The 27,894-nt window shown below is 33.0% G+C and overlaps 1 protein-coding gene across 1 annotated transcript; it reads left to right on the top strand.

Annotated features, from left to right (window-relative positions):
* The first annotated feature begins 24,706 nt into the window (after positions 1 to 24,706).
* LOC108331292 (subtilisin-like protease SBT2.3) lies at positions 24,707 to 25,810 on the top strand. The gene is made up of 2 exons (XM_017565944.2): positions 24,707 to 25,125; positions 25,630 to 25,810. The coding sequence occupies exons 1-2, from the start codon at positions 24,722 to 24,724 to the stop codon at positions 25,727 to 25,729; spliced, it is 504 nt and encodes a 167-aa protein (XP_017421433.2). The 5' UTR covers positions 24,707 to 24,721; the 3' UTR covers positions 25,730 to 25,810.
* Positions 25,811 to 27,894: the final 2,084 nt, after the last annotated feature.

Genomic DNA, 27,894 nt, shown 5'->3' with positions numbered 1-27,894 from the left:
CATCATTATTTAATCGTAATTATTTTTGTGTAATAAATTTGTGAAAATTTTGAAGAAAACATTAAAAAATAATATTGTGTGGCGTGTTTCATAATGAATTTTGGTACGGAAATATTTAGTACATTTAAAGCATATCCATCAATTTGCTTAAAAAGTGATTCCTTCTTATGAATGGTAATGTTGCTCCGTCGTCTGTCCCGTTTTTGACTCTTTTGTACATTGAAACTCTATGAAGTAGTGTAGGTGGCCCGCTTCAAATACAAATTGCTGACTTATTTTTTAACTCATTTCACATAACATTTTACTCACGTTTGCAAATCGGCCCGTAAAGAAATTACTTTTTTTTTTTATTTTCTTACTCATTATATAACATATAATATGATTTTAATACTTTTATTCTTATTTAATTAAATTAGCTGAAATATAAAAATATATGATTTTAAATATTCAATACATCACAAAAATTTAACTAAAAATTCTCAAATTTATCATAAACTTAACGCAATTATTAATTATGTTGTGTGCCGTGTTCTTACTGCCAGATTCATAACGAGTTTTTCTTAAGGTAATAATTCTTATTAATTTGCATAAAAAGTGACTCTTCTAATGTTGTATTAAAGCTCCTAAACAAGTAAACGCTCCAATCATTATTCCTTTTATTGTATAGCTCAACTAGTGTGGAAAAATTAGACCCCGCCCCTTTCTTGCATAGATTAATGGATTATATATATATATATATATATATATATATATATATATATATATATATATATATATATATATATATATATATATATATATATTTAAAATGTTTGTGATTTAAAATGTTTTTTAACTGTATAAATATTTTTTATTTAATTATACAAGAAAACATAAATAGAATTTTTGAAATATTTTCTTACACACTTTTTTTACATTATCAATATATTTTCTGTAATCTTAGCACAGATGTTGTATAAGGCAAAAATTGGAATTTTCAACACTTTGTGTTGAACCAAAGAGAGATTTTGTTGCCATTTAGATCGTATTTTTTTAACATCCCAAATTTTTCATCCTGATATTTCATACATAAGGTAAGTAAGGTAACATGAGAATAAATATTTTTAGACTCAGATTTCAACTTCTAATATTTATAAAGATAACTTGAACTTCTTCTCTACCATTATTCTGTCTCTCTTCACTTGCATTGGTTCAGATGTGATTCTCTCATCTATTCTCGTATAACACTCACATTATACGATCATCGCACAAATATAATTTTCCAACACAAGCATAAACAAGTAAGGGTGAACAACCATGCAAAAAAAATTCAAAAGGAGACATAACACTATTATTACACATTACTCATTCACAATTCATGTAAAATGCAATTGGTTATACTAGACTCTACTATTCGAATAGCACATTGATGGAAGTCTCGGGTGGTCTTGCACTTGTGGTGACCTCCACTCCTCATATAACAAAATCATGGCCATAAACAACATGTCAACCACAATGTTAGTCCGTTAACACCTATGTCCAAAACCGGCACATAAACTAGGACCTCCTGCCCATCTCACCATATAACTCACCCTTCTCTACTTGAGACTGGAGAGTTATTAGAGTATCAAGATGACCTCCACATCAATACCCTCAACATCAATGTGTACACTCTCCCATGAACTATTACGGTCAATCGATTTGTTTGATCCAAAACTTGAGATAATGGATGTAATGCACAAAAAGATTCATAAGTCGTTGTTAATGGAGTTGAAGTCACCAAATTCTGAGGAGTCGGTATCAATTTATGTCTATTTGCTCCACATATAGTTCCTCTAACCATATTTTCTAAACGAACCAATGTTAATCCAAATTGATCTTGTAATAAATCTGCTACAGAACGAATACGTTTATTTTTCAAATGATTTATATCGTCAAGTAGAGCCATTCCAAATTTCATGCTAATCAAATGATCTGCAACTATCAATATATCTCACGGTAACAAAAATGTATTGTTTTGGGGTATATCAAAATTAACCATGCCACTACAGAATCTCTCCACGAGGCTCATACCATGTTTAGATTCATCAATTCATGCCATGCCACTACACAATTTCTCTACGAGACCCAAACCATGTTCAGATTTATTAATTCACATACAACATAATAAAATAAATTCATCACAGATTTTTCATATCAATTGAGTATATTGCATAATAATTTAAGAATATATATAATTTGTTTAATAAGAAATAAGATGAAAACTCATCAAGTAAACTTCTAGGAAAGAAGGTGTGTCTCAATGGACAACTTAAGTATCAGGTCTTTCCTTACTCAAATTGTTCCTCAACAAGTTTTTCATGAATTTCTTATTCACAGATTCAATAAAAGGTCACATAGATTTTTCATTAACAATATTCATACAGAAACTCCAAAGCATGGACTTCACATATTCAATACAAGATTACATATATTAACAATATTTGCATAACAATTCAAGAGCATGAATAGTTATACAACAACATTAAAACATTAAAGCAAAAGCCTAGAAAGGTTAGCTCTCTTTACCTCCATTCCGTATGCTTTTCTTAATCGAAAATTATTTATAGAAACCTTCCGAAATCTCAACTCTGAAAATTTCTTCCTAACTCTTTCTTCTCTCTTTTTCTAAAATTCTCCCTCTCTCTCTTATTTCTTATGTAGAACTCCCCCGCCCATCTATAGCCAAAAAAATTTACTATTTTTTTATTATTATTTTATTAAAAAATAATATTTTAATCCACCATCACCAAAACTTATCTGGTCATTCTTGGCACCACCGTGGATGGCTTATCCATTTGGTGACTATTAAATTTTTCTTTTTCTTTATCTTTTTTTAATTTATTTTTTTTCTTACAAAACCCTCCACTAAATTGTAGAAATAGGTTTTCACAAATTTGAACCCATCATTTTAATTATCTATCCTAAATTTTTATTTTTCTTACCATAATTTTCTTATTAATCATATTTTCTATCCATAAAAATTATTATTACCAATAATAATACTAAGAGAAAAATACTACTATGTATTAAGATGAATATTTTTCATGGGTCTTACAATTTTTATTTTTGGAATGCTTGTTTGCGGCTCCACCTTATGATCTTCCTTATCTTATTGTTGATCTATCTTCAAACTTGATGTTTATAACATCTACTAGTAAAAAAATAGTCTTTTAAGTCTGTTTTCAAAATAATAGACTTAATAAATGTGCAATGACATTTTTTAAATAAAAATCCATATTTTAAATCTTTTAATCTCATAAGAGACTTAAGTTTTGGTTTAAAATATGTTAAAATACAAACAGATTTAAATTTTGTATCTATTGAGTTTTTTAACATACTTAAATTAATATTTTAAGTCTCTTCAAATACAACAAGACTTTAATTTCATATATGTTAATTTTTGACCATACCTAAATATATGTTTAACCTAAATGACAACTTTTTTTTCCACGGAACATTTGTTCTCCTTTGTCTACTCAAAACACAAAACACTTCTTTCTTCATTTTCTCCCACAGTGAGAAATTTTTTCTCTCTCCATTCTTGCTCATGTCCAACCCCAACGAGCCCCTACATCCTACTAGTTGTGTGGCCTTCCACATCATTTTCACAACGGCGTCTGATTCTTCCCCAAGCTCCGCCACGTGCCGCTTCTTTGTGCGCTGCGAATAGGCGCGTGCAGCTCACACGCCGCCCTCTGGCCGTCGGAAAGTCACCGCGACACCTCCATAGCCGTCGCCTGGACCTCCTCTCTCTACTCTGCCCCACAAAACCTTGCTTCAGTGAGGTCCACAAGCTCCCCTTGAAGAAAACCGTAAGAAACCCCTAGGGTTTTCTAGTTCCTCTCGGTTTTCTGGCTCCTTCCTAGTTCCTCTCCTATTTTTATCAACAATGGCATCTGGAAGTGTTCTTTCTTTCTCTGGAAGTCCCTCAATTACTTCCGAAAAACTAAACGGAAAGAATTACCTCTCTTGGTCTGCTGCCGTGGAAATGTGGTTTCTTGGTCAAGGACATTATGACCACCTTGAGCAGGATGGAAGCCAAGTACCTTCTGAAAAAGCTGAACAATGGAAACAAGCAGATTTCCAATTGTGTGCCCTATTGTGGGAATCTGTGGAACCCCAACTTTTGATATCTCTTAGAGCCTTCAAAACATGTCACTCTTTTTGGAAGAAAGGTCAAAGCATTTATGCTAATGATATTCACCGTCTCTATGATACAGCAAACAAGCTTGCATGTCTCAAAATGACAGACCATGATATGGTCTCCTTCATGACTGAAGCCCAAGCAGCTGTGGAAGAGTTGAGAATGTTCTTGGAAGTGGAATCTTCGGAAGACATCAAGAAGAAGCTTGACAAGTATTATATGGTGATGATCCTCCGTGCTTTACACCCTGAATTGAATCATATCAGAGATCAACTTCTGACAAGTCATGAGGTCCCTTCCTTGGAAGCCTTGACCACACGTCTTCTTCGTGTTCTAGTGTGGTAAAATTAGACTCCACCCCTTTAAGGCACATATTAATGGGATATATATATATATATATATATATATATATATATATATATATATATATATATTTATTGTGTTAATGCATCAAATTGTATCGTTCAATCCACAAATGTATTTTGTGTAATACTTCAAAGATAAGGACGTTTATGAGAGTGGGTGAATGGATTGATGGATTTTATTTTTATAGTGTACTATGAACTCATATGATTAATATGCATGTAGATTCAAACACCTTATGATGCAAAAATCATTGCTTTTAATATGATTGAGAGATGAAAGACAGAAGAAGAATAACTCAAATCAATAATCAAAAGAAACAAATTCACTAATTCAACTTAACCTCAAAATCCATAACGAAATTACAGTGGAATAATCCTAGAAGCTTAGCCCTCAAGGAATGGAGTGAAACACATGGTAAAATAAAAGTGAGAGGAGTGGTGGATGCTTACTTCCAATGGAGGAGTGTAAGAATGAATGAGTTATGATTTATGTCTCCCTTGGGTCTCTTTATATAGGCTTGATTGAGCTTGGACTCTGAATATCTTATATTTAATATCTTTCAAATATTCAACAGATTTAATCAGTTTTTGAGAATATTTGCTAATATCTTTTCTAGATTTAAAGAGATTTGGCAAATATTATCTTTTGATATTTATTGATATAGTTAAATAAGGTAACTATTTAACAATATGAAATAAAATATCTTAAGATATATTTTCTCCAAATTATCTTTTAAAATATCTAACAGGTTTAAATTTGCCCAAAATTACATTTCAACCCCTTTTATTTTATTCAAAATTGCACAGAAGTCCAGAAAATTCCTCTAATTGTACTTTAGTCTTTTCTTTCTTTTCAGAATTGCAATTCAAACTTTAATTTCAACTGTATAAATAAATATTAGACTATTCAAAATAATTTATGCAACTCAAATAACATTTTAAGTCTCTTTAATTCTCAAACCCGATAAAGCCAATCATCACAAATCTTATTCAAATTAATCATTTAATCACAATTATTCTACTAAAATTTTGAAATTAAATCTAAAATATGGACATAAATATGCACTCATCATACATTCCTCTTCTTCTTTTAGGGTTTTTTCATATTCAAGGTTTTTTCCATCTACTTGTTATTGTGTAGTAACCATTTTTAACACATCAAGCACCTAGGAGGGAACATATCAAATCAAGTCCTACCACATTTCACCATCGATGTTTTCTCCGTTCACAACAAAGGATATATTTAAAAATTATGAAAGATCTGGAATATAAATTATCCCGTGTAATAAATAGACATGTATGTTATATAAGCATAAAAGAAGGAAAGAGAAAGTAAATAACGAGAAGTCACATAAACATTTTATTTAAACAAGAGAAGTGACATAAAGATTTTATTTAAAGAAGAAAAAGGTTGGAAGATGGAAGAATGGAAAGATGGTAGGTAGTCCTTGATCCAAAGGTGGAAGAAGGAGTGTAAAAGAAGAAAGAAAGAAACATAGGAATATGTGACTGCCATTATTAGGATCTATGGATGAGACGGACATGGGACTTCGCAGATAATAAGAATTTGATCTATGGGGTCAATAATAAGGGAGGGTAGAAGGACGCCAGTTGTTATGGCATTTTTAAGGCAAAAAGAAGCTCGATCACGATTCAACACAACCCCGTAAGTTTTCCGATGAAACCAGTGATCCAACCGTTGCTTAACTAGTCTTAGCGAATTGGTGATCAGGTGGTTTATAAAGTGAATTGGTGTATTGTGAGTTTTTGAGATTAAGGTATAGTATGAACATTTTCAAGTTTGAAGTTTATAATTTATGAATTTTCTGATAGATTTAATTCATGCTGTTAGAGAAGTATATCTGTATTCTTTTAAATTATGTATGAGGTTTAATTCTTATTTTGGTCTCACTTTTCGTAGGGTCTGTTCAAATTGGTCCTACTTTTTTTCAAAAGTTCACTGATATCCCACTTTTCGCAAAAACGGTGCAAGTTAGTCCTTTTTGGTTACGGCGTTAAAAAACTAACAGCACAGCTGCCCAGCTGGAAGAAAACTGATGACCTGTACATTTTTTTGTTGACGTGACACTGTGAATTGGTGATTCATCCTGAGAGCAGAGGATTCATGGCTGTTTTACCCAAATTAAAAAGCAAAGTTAGGGTTCTAAGAGGAACGACGAGAGCAGGGAATTGCAATCTCGAACTCAACTGGAAAACTTGGAAACCAAATCTGAAACTGAAATTATTACTGATAGGCAAGAGGATTCTGGTGAAATTATTTTTTGCTGCAATACATACAAAATCTAATGTATATAAGTAATTCTATTTTTCTGTCCATTTTTTAGTGTCCTGTAAATATGGTTTGAAAAATGAAAGATGTTTGGCATTAGGGGAGACGCATGATAGTTTATGAAGGCGTAAGAGGAGGAAGGAAAAAGATAAAGGTAAACTTGACTTTTCAAGTTACTTACAATAGTCAGGAAGAAAATGGGCAATCGAAAGAAATTACCTTTATTTAAACTAAACTAATTAAGAATAGTTTAATTTGGAGGGTGTTCCTACTTATACCTTTAAGTACTTCTTCCTGTACCTCCAATAGAAAAAAATATTCTTAAATAAAGTGTTATTCAAAACTAAAAATTAGAAAATCAGTACAAAATAATAATATAAAACATTTTATCACTTTCATCTTTACTGATTTGACATCTCTAAATAGTTCATCTTTCAGAATCAATTATCTTCTAATAGCTTAGACAACCCTTTCTTTCCACGCCAAGCATATATTTTATACAATCCTTCTTCAAGTGTCCAACTTTATTGCAAAAGAAACACTTATCATACTGTTTTTATTTCTTTAGTGATGGACCTTTAGGACCATCACTATTAGGATTGTCAATTTTCTTCCTTATGCCCTTGTCATTAGAGGGACTGGTTAAGTGAGCACTTTTAGTCTTCTCTTGCTTCAGTCTTTCCTCTTCTTGAACACAATATGAAATGAGCTCATTAAGAGACAATTTCTCTTTCTGACAGTTATATGAAACCTTAAATTGTTCAAACTGTATAGGAAGAGAAATTAAAACAAAATGTACGAGCAGGTCTTCCGACAACTCAAGTTTCAACCCCTTAAGCTTTGAAGCAATGTTTGACATCTTCATAATGCACTCTCTTACATTTCGTTTGCCTTGATACCTCATGGAAACCAAGCTTTGAAGAAGTGCACTTGCTTCCGCCTTTTCACTTTTCGCAAAGCGCTTTTCAATCTCAACAAGAAACTTCTCATCAGTTGTAATTTCTTCAAATATAGTACCTCTATAGACCTCTGGAATGTCGCGCTTAATCATTATCAAACTCATGAGATTTGAGCGACCTCACTTCTCATATTCTCTCATCTCGTCAGAGGTACTTGAGTCCTTAAGAGAAAAAGGTTTCTCAATCCTTAATGCGAGGTCGAAATCCATACAGCCAAGAATTATCTCTATGTTCTCTTAATCCTTAAAATTTGTGCTGTTGAGGACCAGAACTGAATTTAAGTTGGTAGATATTGAAGTCATCGTAACTGTATTTTATACAAGAGAAACAAAGGAATTAAGCTTACACCGTAAAATTAATAATTATATAAATATAATTCAAATAATGGTCTATCACATCTCAAAACACCCAATTCCCTATCAATATCAAGTCTTTGGACATAATATTAACTGCTAGAGGTATCTTGGTGTAATGATCAACATTGATAATAAAAATATGTCCAATAACAAACCTATCTTTGATTTGATTTTATCATTAAGACATAAAATCTTATAATTATCATATTTTATCATCACAAATGCATATACAATCCGGCCAAATATTAATCTTCCTTTGGGCCGACCAATACTTGCATGGTTATACATAAACACGAACCTTCATAATTTTACTATGAACTACTCTAGATAAAGAAGACTCACTTTAATGATTTCTTAATTATCAATAACTCATTTAACAATTATAAACAAGATCAAAATTGAATTTTATTTATTTCAAATTAATTATTAATTTTATTTTAATAAAAATTAAAAAATAATAAAAAATACAAAATTTCTCAAAATGGGTATGTTACAAGATGGGTATGCAGCAAAAACGGGTCTAATCATATTGGGCTTTGCTTAATTTGCTCTGCGGAAGCTGCGGCCAATAGAATCAGTGGCTGACACCACCACTCCGCCGCACCGCGACGGTTTCACCACTGCAGACCAGAAGCGCGTGATGAGACCAGATGCAAATCGCCGTCGTGGTCTCGAACCACCGCGACGGTTTCAGTAACTGAGGCAACAAATCAATAGGTTGTTGAATGTTATGACTGAGATCCCCAGAAATTATTGTATTCGACCCTAAATCTATAAAAGTAATTAACTATATAATATATCATGTTTTAAATGTTGTTATTGTTATACATTACAGTATATGAGAAACCAGAAGATGGTTCTGCATCCTTGTTTGGGCTGTGATCTTGATTAGTTTACCTCATATTCAACTGTCTTAGTGAATTACACATTAGACATGCAAACCTTAAATTAACCACCCACTGTAACATTCACCACACCCAACACACTCGAACATGCACTCAACCCATTTGTATTTATAGAAGATGTCTGAGACCTCACCATTGAGACTGATACCAGACTGAGAGAGAGAAGGAGTAAGCCAACATACTCACTCTGACCCCATTGATAACAACTCAACACCAAGGGTCTATTTATAGCCCACAAAATTTTGCTTTTGCTGTTCGTCGTTTATTGAACTTAAGAAACAAATTCATTCAATTCAATACACTTTTTAACTTAACAAATTCTATTTTTTTTTTTCATTTGTCCCGTGTAATAAATAGACATGTCTTTGTTTGTGTAGGTTAAATATATGAAAAATGTTTTTTTAACAACTTTTTTTGATAATTTTTTTATATCTGTTAACGTGATAGTTATTAATTGGTCTGTTTCAAATTTAGGAAGAGTGAGAGTAATGTTAATAATATAAGGTAGTGTTGTTAGAGTGAATTAATAATGTAGTGATAAGGTATGTTATATATAAGGAGATGATAAAAGAAGGATAGAAGAAGTAAAATAGAAGTGACATAAACATTTTATTTAAAGAAGAAAAAGTTAGAAGATGGAAGAAAGGAAAGATGATAAGTAATCCTTGATCCAAGGGTGGAAGAAGGAATGTAAAAGAAGAAAGAAAGAAACATTGGAATATATGAGTGGCAGCGGGGATGAGATCAAGCTCTTCCCCAACTCCAATGCCCTATTTATAGTCCACTAACTTCTGCTTTTGCTCTTCATCATTTATTCTCACTTAACTAAACTATAACTACTCAATCCTTCCCATTACCTATATATATAAAATATACTTCTTTTCAATTTTCTTTTTTAACTTAACAAACAAATTCATTCAATACTCCTTTTATTCTTACTCTATTATCATCATTTTTTTCGATTTCATCTAATTATCGTAGAAGCAGATCAATATATTTATGTTCTAAAATTCTTCTACTTACATCATATATATTATTATAAAATTATAAAATACCATATTACAATAAATAAATTAAATAATAATCATATCATTTAATATAAAAAATAAATATTCAATTAAAATATTTTTTCTTAAAGATAAAAATTTAACTAAAAAGTTCTCAAATTAATTATTAATTATCTTGTGTGCCGTGTTCTGACTTCCAGTTTTATATTAATTATAAATTATGTTGTGTGCCTTGTTCTCACTGCCAGTTTCATAACGAGTTTTTCGTAAGGTAATAACTCTTATTAATTTGCTTTAAAAGTGACTCCTTCGATTATTATTCTTTTATTGTATATCCCAACTAGTGTGGTAAAATTAGACCCCACCCCTTTATGTCTTAGATTAATGGATTATATATATACATATTTAAAATGTGTCATTTAAAATGTTTTTTATCTGCATAAATATTTTCTATTTAATTATACTAGAAAACATAAATAGAATTTTCCAAATATTTTCATACACACATTTTGTACATTATCAATATATTTTCTGTACACCTTATGATCTTCCTTATCCTATGTTTGATCCGTCTTTAAACTTGATGTCTAATAACATATCCTTCTTGTAGGAAATTTAAGTGAGTCTAAGTCCTACATTTGATAGAAATAAAAAAGTAAAACATTATATAAAGGTGAAAGACTCATTAACCAATTGTCTTAAAGTTTTAGGTAGAGAGTCTAAGTCTCTTATATGGTTGGATTCAGACTTCATTGGTGTTTGTGTCTCCCGATGAACCTCCTCTTTGATAGACCAACACTTCTGAGTTCATGTCTCCGTGTGAGTTTTATATCTATCCTTAATAATCCAAGAATCTCCCACTCAGATTTTCTAAATATCCATTATGTCATATATATAAATTTCTTCCAATAATTCTTACAAATTTTTGTGACCATTTTGTATAAAGACTTTTATTCAAATGTTTGTACATAAGCAATTTTGACGTAGGTGAATTGTTTTATCTACATTTGGTGTTTCGAATAAGTTACAATAAATTGAATAAAAATATGTATTTATTAAAAATGTTTTCACTTAACCAAAGTAAAACTAGATAACCCTTTCCCTTAATTATAAAAAATTATACTTCTTTTCATTTTTTTTAACTTAACAAACAAATTCATTCAATTCAACACACATTTTATTCTTACTCTATTATTATACTTGTTTCTACTCGATCGATTGAGTACTAATACTTCAAAGTGATTTGGTTTTCAACTTCCTTCTCTTTTTTCATCTATTATATCTTCTACTCCGTTTCGAGTACTAATACTTCAAAGTAATTTGGTTTTCAACTTCCTTCTCTTTTTTCATCTATTATATCTTCTACTCCGTTCAATTTGAGTCAATCCTCTCTCGATCTATAACCATTTGAAGGATACCTATAAATGTATTTCAATGCTTAAGTTTGAAAGGATTCAATCACTCTAGTATTATACAAGTAATAACTATAACTTCCTTTATTCTTTTAACATGACGAACAAATTCATTCAATTCAATACACTTTTTATTTTTACTTGTTATTCTATTATTTATCTCATTAATTGTTCTATTGAATCGGTTTGATAACCCAATGTTGAGATTAACCTGACCGATTGATATCGAACAAGTTGAGCTCAAACTATACACCTACCTCCAAGTCCGAGTAATAGAGGATTATGTTGTGTGTCGTGTTCTGCCAGTTTCGTGAGGGAATATTTATTAATATAATTAAATAAAGTAATTATTTAAATATCAAATAAAATATCTTAAGATATATTTTTTTCAAATTATCTTTTATCATATACCTTTATCAATTATCAAAACCCTTTACAAAAAATAGAGAAAACTGCAAGATCCAATTTTTGTTACTCATCTTTTCCTGGTTTAGCCAAATTTCTTCACTTTTTTCATGTTTTTCTTGCCTTGTTCATGCAATGTTTGACTTGACTTTTTTGTGGTTTTGTTTATTTGATATTCTTGAATTTATCTTTAAGGTGTCATGAAACTTTAACCAAATTATTTTCAAACCTCAATAAGCTCAACTTAACTACAATTACACTAAGACACCTTAAAGTATCAAAAGAATATTTATGCAACTATAAAGCTATTTTTATTATGTTTTTGTATCTTATGTTCAATAAACCTTATTATAACAAGCTCTAAACTATATATACACATAAATTAATTTGAATGTCTATTGTATTGTATGTGGCTAGAGACCTATTGGTCATACCAATCAAGGTCTATAGCTTTAATATACTCAAACCAGATACCACAAACTAGATATTGAGTGCTAATCTCTCTTATGGTCTTTCAAAGATGTAGTATAGATGAACTTAGCTAAAGTAAGATCTCACTCAATAGGTAATTGGGCCAATGTGTTTAAGGGCTAATGAGTCTTATTAGATGTGACTCATCCGAATGAACCCATGGTCAAAGAGAAAAATATTATAAATAGTACATTAATAATAATTTATGACTCACTTTTTGTATTAATTGAAATTTGACTAGAAAGCTCTTATCAAATGCCCACTTGAGCATTGAAGAGTATTTTGGAGGTATTCTTCTTTTCTTGAAGACGGGAACAGGAGGTTTGGAGGAAGGATACTGGACAGTGTCAAGATTTGTTGAAGGAATGATATGTTTGCAGGGTGTGTTCGGTTCCAAAAGAACATCTATCGTTGAAGTATTATGATGATTTAGTTTGATTTTTTTTGTGAGATGTTAATTAAATAAACTAACTCAGATTACGAAATCTGTAAAATATGCAAACCTGTAAACTCTCTCATTGATGGAACTCCATGCATGTTACTGAATTAGATGAATGCAACAAGAATGGAAACTAAAATCCCAATTTCATGTGATGATTTGAAGTGGTGGGAGATTTAGTAATGACTACGAAAAACTAATGAAGGGGATAATACTTTTTGCAATTGAAAAAAAATTGAAGGACAAAGTGGTGGGAGATTATAGGAGTTCTTAAGAAAAGATATTGTGAAAGAAAATATATAGTTTCGTAAAGTAATTAAATTGTGGTAAATTGTGTGACTATGAAGAACTGGTGAGAACAAAATTATATCTTACAAAAAGTATCATTTCAAATATTATTTCATTCAAAACTTGGACTCCCACATTATCTCTCGGCTGGCTAAGGCTTCACCATTTGCAGATTTCATAATTAAAATGTAACTTGTTGGTTTGGTTGCTTGTGCATTATGGTTTCATTACTGCAAATTTTTTATGCAGAACACGTTCTTCAGCTGAGTTTGGACTTTTGTTGCACCTGCAAAGAGACTTGAGTAATTAAACTGAAATAAATAATTCATTGGAATGCACAAACCTTTTGTGAATCGTAGTTATTAAACGGCAACAGTTGCTCAAGGTGTTGTTTGGTTGCACTTTACAAGGTGTGAATCAGAAAGACTTTTTCTCATGTAGCTCACTCCATCAAAGTACACAGATATAAGTAGTTATAGTGGTCCAGAATAGAACGATAGCCCGAACACCTTTTGGTGTGGTCCAAAAGTTTTTGTTATCTTTTGCTTTCAATGTTTGTTCCCTTTCCTATGGCTCTCTGCTTACTTATTCAATGCTACGATGAAAGGAAAATTGGTTTGGGTGGAAATAAATTAAACACATTAGTATGGGTGTGAGTATACTACAAAAAAGAATGAATTTACCCACGGACTAAATTCCTCGGTAAGGACAAAAAATCGTCAATACTTACACTTTACCGACGGGCTTGCGACGACCTAAAAGTCGTCGGTAATATCGTTGTCGGAAACATTATCGACGATTTTTTGGCCTTCGGTATTACCGACAGGCTTGAAGTCCTCGGTAATATCAAAGACCAAAAAGCGGTTGGTATTACCGAGGAACAAAAGCCCTCGATAATGTAGGGCGAAACTGGATGACTTTAGTGACGACTTTAGGCTGTCGGTAATGCGAACCTTATGTTTGCTGAATCAAACATGCAATTGAAGTAGGAACAACTCTAGCCAGCAACTCCAAGATTGTGTCAACAGTTCTTCTTGATGACCACATTGGTGAAAAACTAAGTAAGGAAGTTTTTTTTGGAATGGAGCATACATCCACTACCCATGCGAAAGAGTTATTATAGAACAACTACACTTTTTAAACATAATTACATCACTTTCCTTTGCTCAATGATTATTAGAGTGTAAGACAAAAGGGTTACTATTTAAAGAACATAACGAGATGACACAGGCTTATTCTCCACTACCCTATCCCCTTTTTTCTTTGTATGTTGTGATACCGCATAGGAGGAGTCAGAATGCACAAAAGAAAGAGAAAAAGAAAGGCTGACTACTTCTAACCTATTACCAAACAACAATGTACAGACATGAAAACAACTTTACTTTGCAAAATGGACTAATGCAACACATCAATCTTATTCACGACACATGCACAATCATAGTAAAACAATGAACACTTTGTTCACCGACAGAGAACTTACCTCCATGCTACAACTTCCCTAGACGAAGATAGCCTCTTAAGACCACGACAAAGGAAAAAAAGAACAGTGTCCACACATTTGCCCGTGAGTGTTCTTCACTCGACCTTCAACGCCTCACTACGTAGCCCTCCAAAATGCATTGGACAGGATTAATTTGTAAGTAAAATACATCTTTGAATTATTAACAAATTTAGTATTTGTCGATAATTATTTATGACTACGTTTGTCGATGAGGGTATGCTTATGAGTTCTACCATTTTTTTCATACTAATTCTCCATAAATGTATACACAAAGTTCTATATATGTTACTTAAACTCCGCGTGAGTTCTATATCTATCCTTAGTAATCCAAAAATTTCCAACACAATTTTTTATGAATCTCCATTATGTCATATTTATAAATATCTTTCAATGATTCTGACAAATTTTTCTGATAATTATGTACTAAGGGACTTTTATGCAAATGTTTGTACATAAGCAATTTTGACGTAGTTGAATTGTTTTATCTACATTTGCAGTTTCGAAAAAGTTAGAATAAATTGAATAAAAAAATGTAATTGGTTTGGTCATTCATATTGTAATTGAAAAGACGTGATGGTAGAAAGTAAAAGAATAAGAAGACACAGATCAATATATTTATCGTAGAAACATCAATATATTTATGTTCTAAAATTCTTCTACTAACATCATATTATTATAAAATTATAAAATACCATATTACAATAATTAAATTAAATAATAACCATATCATTTAATTTCAAAATTAAATATTCAATTAAAATATTTTTTCTTAAATACTTAATACATCATTTTTTTTTCAATTTCACCTTTATTATTGTAGAAACAGATCAATATATTTATGCTGTAAAATTCTTCAATTAACATCATATTATTATAAAATTATAATATACCATATTACAATAATTAAATTAAATAATTAAATTAAAATAATAAACATATCACTTAATTTAATAAATAAATATTCAATATTTAATTTAAACATGTATGTGCCGTGTTCTGACTGCCAGTTTCATAACGAGTTTTTTGTAAGTAATAATTCATATTAATTTGCTTTAAAAGTGACTCCTTCTAATCTTGTATTAGAGCTCCTAAACAAGTAAATTTATTAAGTTTATTGTATAGGCCACCTCGTGGGGTAAAATTAGACCCCACCCCTTTAAGGCGTAGAGTAACAGATTATATATAAATATATAATTGAACTAAATTATTCCCCATTTAAAATAAAATGAATAAAATACAATTCAATAATATCAAAGGATTCTTTGAAGATGTTTCCATTTCCTACCATCATTGTGCATTTACTATCATAAAAATGGTTTTTGATCTCGATTATTTTTTACTTTTTAAGTTAGAGAAAATTCCAAACATTAGATTTGAAAATAGATATTCAATAAGGTCGATCATTTGAAAGTTTAACACTCCTTATCAATGATTACCACAATACACCGACATGTAATTAACGTCATTTCAATTTTAAATGGGAGAACATTTGACATTTGTTAGTACATTAACAGACATAAAATATTGTTGTTATTTTTTATATTTATAGTTTATCCTTACCTGAAAAAGTAAAAAATATTTCAGCACAACTTAAAAAATTTACTATTACAGATTAAATATAAAAACCAAAACCTATAAACACATAATTCAACTATTAACTTTAAACTATCTAAACTAAAACTATTAAGACAAAACTAAATCTTTCGTAATCCTAGACAATTTTCAACCAAAGTTCTAATGCTGTTATGGGTCCTAATTCTATCATTTCAGTAAATATGTTGTTCACTCTTTTTTTTTTTTTGTAACGTCATCGGTTAAAGGTGAATTTTCGCTAAAAAATTAATACAACTTCATAATGTATTAATATTATTATTTAAAGTTTGCTTGATGGAGATCCCCGCATGAAGTGTCCTTAGGACGACAACTTAGAGGAGAGTAGACTATTCATGGTGCTCTTCTACTGTTCCACTACGTGCGTGTAAGATTGATGGAATTCAACATCCTCAAGCTCGAATGCCTATGCCAACTTTAGAAATCCAATTTGTGGGAGAGGCCTTAGACACATTTATAACTTGGCCTAAAACATTGATTATTTCATACTTTGACCCACCACATGTACTATATATTATTCGTGGTATCTTTTTACGTAACATTTTATAAATAAATGATCCATACTCTTGAAAATCATTATTATCCATTAAGATGTTAACGTGGCAGAAGCACATGACAAATAAATCTAGAGTGGGAGTTGAGTATTTGACCTCCAATATCATATGTCATTATACATTACTTTAAATGAAGCAGTAGAGTTCAATGGAGAGACAAGATGTTGAATGTTCCAATCATTAAACAATGGTGCATGTATAAATTTTCATTGTCTTCCATATTTAAATATTGTAATTGTTATATTTTAATATATTGAATTGCTTTATTGTTAGAATAAACAAAAACAGTTCAGATTCAATGTATCAGAACAGTATAAAAGCAAATTTGAAACAGAAATACAATTTTTAGATGTTATTCAGTACCTTGTGTGTGTGCATGCTTTCCGTTTTTCTCTCAACTCTCTGATCATCTTCGGTTTGGTGTGTGTGTGCCCTAGCAGAGCTTCTCCATTCTTTCTCTGATCTCTCTCCCTTTCTAGAAACATTCCAAACTCGACTTCTCTCTCTTGCCACGACAGATTAGATGTCTTAATTCTAATCTGCTTTCTCGGTTTTACCCTTACCCCTTGTGCTTTTCCATTTCTGCCCTTACACTAATATGGTATCAAGAGCATAGGTTCTTGTGGGTTCTGGTGTGTACAGTAGGTGTGTGTGACTGGAAGTGGAGAAAGGATGTTCCTTTGTGTGTGGGTAATATCAAGAAGCTAGCAAGAAAGTGATGGCAGGTATTGGAGGAATACAGGGGCAACTGCCTGTATTTGATGGGAAACTATTTGATGACTGGCGCATCAAGATGCAAGCCATCTTTGGTTTTCAAGATGTGTCAGAAGTTATAGAAGATGGGTTACCAGATTTGAGTGAAAGAGCTACTGAAGAGGAGAAAAGGAGTTATAAACTGCAGGTGAAATTGGACAGCAAGGCCAGATTCTTGCTGTACCAATGTGTCAGCCCAAAAATCTTTAACAAGATTTCTAAGGCTTCTACTGCTAAGGAAGTGTGGGATATTCTTGTGAAGATGTATGGTGATGGAGATAAAAACAAGAAAGTGAAATTACAGGCCCTAAGGAGGCAGTTTGAGATTCTGATCATGGATGAGGGTGAAACTGTGGCAGAATACTTTGACAAAGTCCAAGAACTGGTGAATAAAATGAGAGCATGCAAGGATACAATTTCGGATGAGTATATTGTTGACAAGATCCTAAGAACTCTAACCCCCAGATTTGATCATGTGGTAGTGGCTATTGAAGAAGCACGTAATCTGGAGTCTATGGAGATTGAGGAGTTGCTGCACTCATTAGAAGCTCATGAGTATCGCATCAATGAGCGCAAGCAGTGCCAAGAACAGGCCCTACAGGCCAGATCTCAGTTTAAAGGGAAAAAGGGGTTCAAGAAGTGGAATAAGGGCAGCAAGAAAGGTAAAGATTCACAAGAACAGCAAGGTGAAGATTCCAGTGAATCTGCACCAGTGAAAAACCAGAAATCTGGTGGAGATTGGAAGTTTGACAAGAAGAAAGTGAAATGCTATAATTGCCAAAAACTTGGGCATTATGCAAAAGAGTGCTGGAAAGGGGAAGGTGCTAAAAACAAACCCAAGAAGAGGGCTAATCTGGCCCAAGAGGAGGAGTCAGATTCAGAGGCTGTGATGTTGATGGCCAACACAGGAGAGGAGCAGCCAGAGAGCACAACATGGTACTTGGATTCTGGCTGCTCTACCCATATGACAGGGAGGAAGGATTGGTTTGTGAAAATGCAAGGAGCTTCACAAGGGAAGATCCGGTTTGCAGATGACAGAAGTTTGACTGCAGAAGGATCTGGGAGAGTTGTTCTAAGAGATGCAGGAGGGAAAGAAGTGATAATTGAAGAGGTACTGTATGTACCAGGGCTGAAAACAAATCTGCTAAGCTTGGGACAGCTGTTACAGAAGGGATATGTGGTGAAAATGGAGAATAATTGTCTCAGCATTTTCAATCAGCATAAGAAGATGGTTGTGCAGGCTCAGCTGTCACAAAACAGGACTTTTCGGGTTGTAATGAGTGCAGTAAAACACCACTGTTTTACTGCAACAGAAAACAGAGAAGAATGGCTATGGCATCTCAGATTTGGACACCTAAATTTCAGAGATTTGTCACTGTTAAGCCAGAAAAATATGGTGAGTGGCTTGCCTACAGTGGAAATTCCTGAAACAGTGTGCAAGGAGTGTGTCCAATGTAAGCAGACCAGGGGCAGTTTTCAGAAAATCCTACCCCAGAAGTCAACAGAAAAATTAGGAGTGGTATATTCAGATGTGTGTGGCCCTATCCAAGTAGAAACACCTGGAGGCAGCAGGTATTTCCTACTTTTTATTGATGACTGGACCAGGAAATGTTGGGTCTATTTGATTAGGAGAAAGGGGGAGGTGCTGCAGACATTTGTGAAATTTAAATCTCTTGTTGAGAGGCAGTGTGAGAAGAAGATTAAGGTGTTGAGGACAGATGGAGGAGGAGAGTATACCTCCACTGAGTTTAAAGAGTTGTGTGAAAAGGAAGGGATAGTGCATGAAGTCACCCCTCCTTATACACCACAGCACAATGGTGCAGCAGAGAGGAAAAACAGAACCATATTAAATATGGTTAGGTGCATGCTGAAGAGTAAAAGGTTGCCTAATTTTCTGTGGGGAGAGGCTGTGTTGACAGCCACATATGTCCTTAATCTGTCTCCAACAAAGAGACTAAATGGTTTGACACCCGAGGAAGCTTGGACAGGGGTGAAACCAGATGTTAAGCATCTAAAAATTTTTGGATCTATATGCTACAAGCATATACCTGACCAGTTGAGAAAGAAGCTGGATGACAAGGGAGTGCCACTGATTTTGGTTGGGTACAATGCCACTGGAGGTTACAAACTGTATAATCCTATAGGAGGAGCAGTTTGCATCAGTAGAGATGTTGTAGTGGATGAAGCTGGAGTATGGCAGTGGGAGACAAGTGAGCAGGAAGCATCAACCATTAATCTGGAAGATGTCACTGCTGGAGAGGAAACAGTGGAAACAGTGGAGACAGGGGAGAGAAGAGATGACAGCAGGAGAAGGTCATCAAGAGTTTCACAACTGCCAGCACATCTAAGAGACTATGACTTATCCTATGAGGCAACACTCACATCAGAAGGTAACTTTGTTCACTTTGCTCTAATAGCAGAAGCAGAACCAGTTGAATTTGATGATGCAGTGAAGGATGAAAGGTGGTATAAGGCAATGCAGGAAGAGATTGACTCTATAGAGAGAAATCAGACCTGGGAGTTGGTTGATCTGCCCTCTAATAAGAGGCCCATAGCATTAAAGTGGGTTTATAAGTCAAAAATAAACCCACAAGGTGTTGTTGTAAGGCACAAGGCAAGGCTGGTTGCTAAGGGTTTTCTACAAAAGGCTGGAGTTGATTATGGTGAAGTTTTTGCTCTTGTGGCCAGGGTAGAGACAATCAGGTTGGTGGTGTCTCTAGCTACTAAATTTCACTGGTCCCTACACCAGTTGGATGTGAAGTCAGCCTTTCTAAATGGAAGGCTGGAAGAGGAAGTGTATGTTGTACAGCCACTGGGATTTGAGGTTAAAGGGCAGCATGACAAGGTGTACAGGCTGAGAAAGGCTCTCTATGGGCTTAAACAGGCTCCAAGAGCTTGGAACCAGAGAATTGATGGGTTCATGAGCAGTATTGGCTTTGAGAAGTGTGTATCAGAACACGGGTTGTATGTGAAGAGCTGCCAACACAGTGGCAGACAGGAGAAGTTAATTGTATGCCTATATGTTGATGACCTATTAGTTACTGGGAGCTGTGAGGAGTTGATTTCAGATTTCAAACTTCAAATGCTGAGTGAGTTTGAGATGAGTGACTTGGGAAAGCTCAGCTATTTCCTTGGGATAGAATTTACTGAGACTGAAAGTGGAATTGTGATGCATCAGTCCAGATATGTTCTAGACTTACTAAAAAGGTTTGAAATGGTTGACTGTAATGCTGCTAATACCCCAGCTGAAGTGGGGTTGAAACTAGAGAAGGAACCAGATGAAGAAGCTGTAGATCCAACAGCTTACAGAAGCATAGTTGGGAGTTTGAGATACCTCTGTAACACAAGACCTGACTTGAGTTACAGTGTTGGAGTGGTGAGCAGATATATGGAATGCCCCAGATTGTCACACTTGAATGCTGTCAAACGCATTCTAAGATATTTGCAGGGCACTCACTCTTATGGAATACTGTTGGGAAGAGGAGAGACTGGGGAAGAAGTGCAAATCACTTCTTACTCAGATGCAGACTGGTGTGGTGATAAGGAAGATAGGAAGAGTACTGCTGGTTACATCTTCTTCATGGGAGGAACACCAATTTCATGGAGTTCAAGAAAGGAACCAGTGGTTGCCTTGTCATCATGTGAGGCAGAATACATAGCTGCCTGTGAAGCTACTTGTCAAGCAACTTGGCTGGGATTCCTATTGGAAGGGTTGAAAATCGAGCTAACTGGAAGAGTGAGGCTGCTTGTTGACAACAAGTCAGCCATAGACCTTGCTAAACACCCTGCATCTCACGGCAGGAGCAAGCATATCGAGACCCGATTTCACTACATCAGAGAACAAGTCAGTAGTGGTAGACTGGATGTAGTACACTGCAGATCCGAAGACCAACTAGCAGATATACTCACCAAAGCACTCAAAAGTGAGCGTTTTCAGTCACTCAGAAAGCAGATTGGGATGGTGCGAGCTGAGATCAGTGAAGATCGCACCAGAAGGACGGCGAAAACCTAGGGTTTCCGCCGGAGAGGAGGAGATCATCCTAGGAAGAGCTTTCTCCGAGTTTAATCGGTGAAAAGTGCTCGCATACTACAGAGAGAGTGTTTATACCGATTTTAATCGGTCCAAAAGGCTCAGAATCACAGAGAAGAATTTTCACCGATTGAATCGGTGAAACAAGTGTTTTTTCTTCAATAAAATCTAGTTTTGGTTCGATTAAACGTTTTTGTTTAGGAGGAGTGTTAGAATAAACAAAAACAGTTCAGATTCAATGTATCAGAACAGTATAAAAGCAAATTTGAAACAGAAATACAATTTTTAGATGTTATTCAGTACCTTGTGTGTGTGCATGCTTTCCGTTTTTCTCTCAACTCTCTGATCATCTTCGGTTTGGTGTGTGTGTGCCCTAGCAGAGCTTCTCCATTCTTTCTCTGATCTCTCTCCCTTTCTAGAAACATTCCAAACTCGACTTCTCTCTCTTGCCACGACAGATTAGATGTCTTAATTCTAATCTGCTTTCTCGGTTTTACCCTTACCCCTTGTGCTTTTCCATTTCTGCCCTTACACTAATATTTATTAACATTTCCAGTTGTGAATAAGTTACAATAAATTTAATAAACTATGTAATTTGATTGAATAATTCATTCTAATGAAAAACACTCAGAAAGTGAAAAAAAGAAGAAGAAACCACAAACTTAGATATTTTATCATATATCTATCTACTTACTTTGAATTAATGATTTTAAACTCAATATTTTGAATTAATAATTTTAAACTAATCTTCCGTATTTTTTTATCGACTGGAAAGAATAATATATGAAAGAAATTACAAATGTTGTCTAATACTCTTAAGTTATTCTTTTTTTTCTAATTTACGGTGAGTGCAAATTCATATCCTCATTTAATCTCTAAACTTTTTTTTCTCATTTGTCCCGTGAAATAAATAGTCATGTGTTTGTTTGTGTAGGTTAAATATATATATATATATAAATATATATATATATATATATATAAATATATATATATATATATAAATATATATATATATATATATATATATATATATATATATATTAGGAAGAGTGAGTGTAATGTTAACAATATAAGGACATCATAAAAGAAGGATAGAGAAGTCACATAAACATTTTATTTAAACAAGAACAAGTTTGAAGATGCAAGAAAGGAAAGATGGTAAGTAATCATTGATCCAAAGGTGGAAGAAGGAGTGTAAAAGAAGAAAGAAAAAAACATAGGAATATGTGACTGGCAGCGGGGATGAGATCAAGCGTCGGTGATGTTACAGGCACTAAGAATTATGCCTACGGGAAAGTCAAGAACAGGGGGAAAGGAGGCGGGGAGGACAATGACGCCAGATGTTATGGCAGCGGTAACGCAAGAATCAGCTTGTTGAAGATTCAAGTCCTGAAGGGGGGAGCAGCAGGAAGAAGAGGGGGTTGGGAGTGAATCACCACCCACTGCATCATCCAACAAACTCCCACATGAACTCAACTCATCTGTATTTATAGGACATGTAGTCCTTTGAGACCTCACCATTGAGACTGATAGCAGACTCAGATAGAGGAACACTGCCAACACATATTTCATCCAACCCATTCTCACAACACCACTTCCTCACTTTTCTTTCTTATTCTCAATTATTAACAACTCAACACCAATGCCCTATTTATAGCCCACAACTTCTGCTTTTCCGGTTCGTCATTTGTTTTCACTCAACCAAACTATAACTAGATAACCCTTTCCCTTGATTATAAAAAATATACTTCTTTTCATTTTTTTTAACTTAACAAACAAATTCATTCAATAGTAGTCCTTTTATTTTACTCTAGTATGACCTTTTTTTTCGATTTCATCTAATTATTGTTCAAACATATCAATATATTTATGTTGTAAAACTCTTCTATTACCATCATATTATTATAAAATTATAAAATTCCATATTATAATAATTAAATAAAATAATAATCATATCACTTAATTTAAAAATAAATAATAAATATTCAATTAAAATATAAATTTTTTTAAATACCAATGCATCATTAAAATCTAACTAAATGGTTCTCAATTTTATCATAAACTTAACTTAATTATAATTTTATTATATAGGCCAACTAGTGGGGTAAAATTATAGACCCACCTATGTACGATAGATTATATTTAAAGATTAAATTAGACCAAACTTAAAATAAAATGTATAAAAACATAGTTCAATCGTATCATAATATCTTTTACAAATGTTTCCATTTCCTACAATCAGTATGCATTTATTAACAAAAATGATTTTGGCGTTTATTATTGTTTACTTTTGACATCAGAGAAAATTTCGATATCATATTTAGAGATCTCAAATTAAGGTTGGAGTTAAAACAAAAGATATTCAATGTCGTTTATTTGAGAGGATGACTTCTTTTTAATGGAGTTTTATGTAATTTCTAATATGATATATATATATATATTCAATTATTTTTAATTGAATAATTGTTTTTATTCAATATAATAGTTATATTTTCATGAATTTTTTTTCTATAAACATGATAAATAAAATAATCACATATCAAAATCACAAATTAACATGCAAAAGTAAATAACTTTCAGATGAATATATGAGTTCTAACCTTTAAATATAAATACTTGAATTTTTTGTGTTTTAAACTTATCCACAACTCTAATTAAATTGGAAATATAGGTTAGTATTAATATAATTAGGTAGATGAGAGGAAAAATATTAACACTTAAGTTTGTAACAAGAATTTTAAATCAAGTTTCACACTAGTACAAAAATAACGTGTAAACGTCGAATGCCCAAGGTTTGAGGTCAAAAGGTTAGTGAATTCAATAAAAATTTAAACGGGAGATTGAGAATTCATTCACTTTATCTTAGCATCCGAAACCCTCTTCTCTTCTCAAACTTTTAAATAAAGTTTGACGACATCACATTTTTCTTTCATTTAATACAAATTCATGTTAATCTTAACGCGGGAGACCCTCTTTGGCTACCATTACCTGATAAATGGATTCGCTGTGAACAGGTATGATATTAGTTTTAATCATCGCAATTATGCTCTTAGTTTAGAAAAATATGACCAGTTACATTTTTGTGTTGTTCTTTCTATTGATGAATTGGCTTCAGTGTCGGTGCTCTCAATGTTTAAAAATTTCAAATATTGTTTATTGATTTACTGCAAGTGAACACATTCTGAGCTGTTGATTGATAATTACTGAATCATGAAGGCAGAGAAACTATCAAGGAGCAGTGAAGTGTCCAATGAGCTTTTGGATTTTTCTGTAAGGACTGCGACTACACATACGCCACAGTTTTTGGGTCTGCCACAGGGAGCATGGTTTCAAGAGGGAGGGTTTGAAACTGCAGGAGAAGGAGTTGTTATTGGGTTTGTTGACACTGGCATAGATCCAACACATCCTAGTTTTGGTGATAGTAAATCTAATCATCCATATCCTGTTCCTGGTCATTATTCTGGCATCTGTGAGGTTACTCGCGACTTTCCATCTGGTTCTTGCAATAGGAAGCTTGTTGGGGCCCGCCACTTTGCTGCTTCAGCCATAACCAGAGGAATATTTAATTCAACTCAGGACTATGCTTCTCCCTTTGATGGTGATGGTCATGGCACGTGAGTTCTTGGCTTTTCTCTATGGATGTTATGTTTGGTTGTATTATCTTACATGGTCCATACTCTTGATTTCATCCAACTACTAATTGGATACATAATTGGGATATATGGTTTGTTTGTTGGCATCTGCTTTACAATCATGGCTAATCCATGGTGGCAAAGTCTAAGCTGTCAGCCTTTGTCTCAACTACTGGTCTACTATTGCCACATGTTATCAGTCAGTTTTTTCACTGTACCTTAATTATGTTTTTGATGGATTATGTCCAGCTTATATATGTCCCTCAGAACCTTACAGTAATGTGTTTTCTCCTGTTTCTTGGAGTGTTGATCATGTTCTGAAAATTGGAACTGTTATAGCCCTGAATGTTTTTTAAAATATGAATTGAAAATGAACCGATGTTTTCATGTTTAACTGTCCCCAAAACTTTTTTAATCACAACATAATTATTTATCTTTACTTCTCTTTTAACTAAATACCCTTTCTGATGTAACTAAAATACACAGGCATACAGCAGCTGTTGCAGCAGGAAACCATGGGATTCCAGTCATTGTTGCTGGACATCACTTTGGAAATGCTAGTGGGATGGCTCCTCGTTCACAGTAAATAATCCGGAACATGTCTTCGTTATTTTATTTTACTTTGTTATCATTATTTTTACACTTGTAGTAATCTGTTGGATCTATCGATATGCATGATGCTATGAGTTGTGCATTATTCTTTAACACCAACCTTAATGATATGTAAATTACATTCTTCAGAGTGTCATGATTATTTTTTTTTGCTATAGTGCTTAACTGGGCATGTTAGTAGTTCGTTTGTGCTGTTCCACAGATGATTTACTTTTTTTTTTGTATTAGATAAAATGTTTTTGTTTCCCTATTGACTTGGTTTGTGTCTTTTTGATCCAAAACTGTTAAAACTTGAAAGTAGGTAATAGGGTGAAATCTATAATTAGTTCTCATACAATCCTTAGGTGATTTTTTTTCCTTCCATTCCTGAAATTGTTACTAAACAATGATGAATATATTGAAAACGTATACTAACCCATTGGATCTATCTCAACCACAAAGTTAGTTGAAGAAAGAAAGAAGGATTGCCAAATTTTATAGAGCTCTTTGGGCTTGAATTGTGAATCATGCATAGGCCCACCTATCTTGTACTGAAATCTAACTTTTTTATTAGAAGAGTGGGGCAAAAGGGATTTAATGTAATTGAGTCAAGAAGATTATATATCCATTTAATTTTAAAGTCACTGGTACAAAATGTGTTTTTAAACTCACACAATAGACCTCTATTTACATCAAACTGCTGTCTATCAAAATACAGTGACAGTTCCATAAATAAAGTGACCTTATAGGCCTCGATTAAGAGAAAACCGAAGTATAACAAGGCTACCACCTCGGTTGCAAAGTAAACTGGTGCCTAAAACCACCTACCTAACCAGGCTTTTTGGTCTGAAAAACTAATGAAAAGGTGCTACTGCCTCGGTTACACGCACAACCGAGACAAAAAGGCTCTACAACACGTCAAGTCAACCACACTTGCCTGCAACACATCAAGACAGCCACACTTTTCGAAAAGAATAATGGTTGATTTTTGTTGATTTTTGGTAATGACATTAGCATATCAATATTATGTTGATTTTTTGTTATAATTCTATCTACATTGAACTGATTTATGGTTAATTTTATTTTTCATTGAAAATAAATTTTTGGACTGTATTTCTGTGTTGTAGACACCTTTTATATATGTAGGTTTGTTTCTGTAATAACGAATGTTACAAGAACATAATCTTCTTTAAAAAAAAATGTACATTATATGCATCGGTTGTGATCATAACCGAGACAGAATGGGGTCTATTGCATCAGTTCTGGTCACAGCCGAGGTTGTAAACCGAAGCAATAAACGAAAAAAAAAAATGCCGAAAAAATACCCTCTATTGCCTCTGTTGTAACCAAAACCTCTATCAAAACTCCCCATGTACTACCTCAGTTACCTTGACCCGAGGTAATAGAGGAAGCAATAAACAAAAAATTGAAAAAAAAAATTATATAGAATACCCTCTACTGCCTTGATTGCAGACAAAACCAAGGCAAAAAGACCCATTTACGATCTCGGTTGCCATGAACTGAAACAAAAGACTCCCTTTTTTCCCTAGGTTCAAACTCGTTTTTGTCTCAGCTGAATATATCTCGGTTTATTAACCATTGCATATAAATGAAAATAATCATTGTCGTTTTTGTTTATTGCACTAGTGCATGTATTTTGTATATGTATAATTTATATCTTAAAAATTTGTATAATTTTGTTTAAATCACTCCAAATTTAAATTTAAATTTTATATTTAAAATGTAAAAATGTAATTCAAGATTGAATAACATTTGTTTATAATTAGTGAATTATAAACCAAATTCTATTTGGACCAACCAACAAACATATTTTTTTTACTCATTTTAAACCATAATATATATATATATATATATATATATATATATATATATATATTTTACAAGTGTAACTTTATATTTACATTTTTAATATTTTAAAAATATTATAACTTTTAATAGGGATAATGGGTGTCTGCGGAAGGTGGAGATTTGAGAAGGCCAAAGAAGACTATCTCACTTGTTTATGTAGATTTTTAGAGTATGCTTTTCAAATCCAAGGGTTGATCTTGTGATAGTTGGGTTTGGTTGTTTTGTGTTGAGTTGAGGATAAGGGTGATGAGTACGCAATAAGATTAGATAGATTATGTGAACTGTATGCGT

Source organism: Vigna angularis, chromosome 4, assembly GCF_016808095.1.
Source record: "Vigna angularis cultivar LongXiaoDou No.4 chromosome 4, ASM1680809v1, whole genome shotgun sequence".
In the NCBI taxonomy this organism is placed as follows: domain Eukaryota; kingdom Viridiplantae; phylum Streptophyta; class Magnoliopsida; order Fabales; family Fabaceae; genus Vigna; species Vigna angularis.
Note: the sequence above shows the minus strand (reverse complement) of the source record. Positions and strands in the feature narration are given on the sequence as shown.

What these genes read in the sequence shown, in the direction of transcription:
- LOC108331292 (XM_017565944.2), top strand. Translation starts at nt 24,722, where the DNA reads ATGAAGGCAGAGAAACTATCAAGGAGCAGTGAAGTGTCCAATGAGCTT. An exon ending in GATGGTGATGGTCATGGCAC is followed by an intron (nt 25,126 to 25,629) that starts GTGAGTTCTTGG and finishes TAAAATACACAG; the next exon opens with GCATACAGCAGCTGTTGCAG.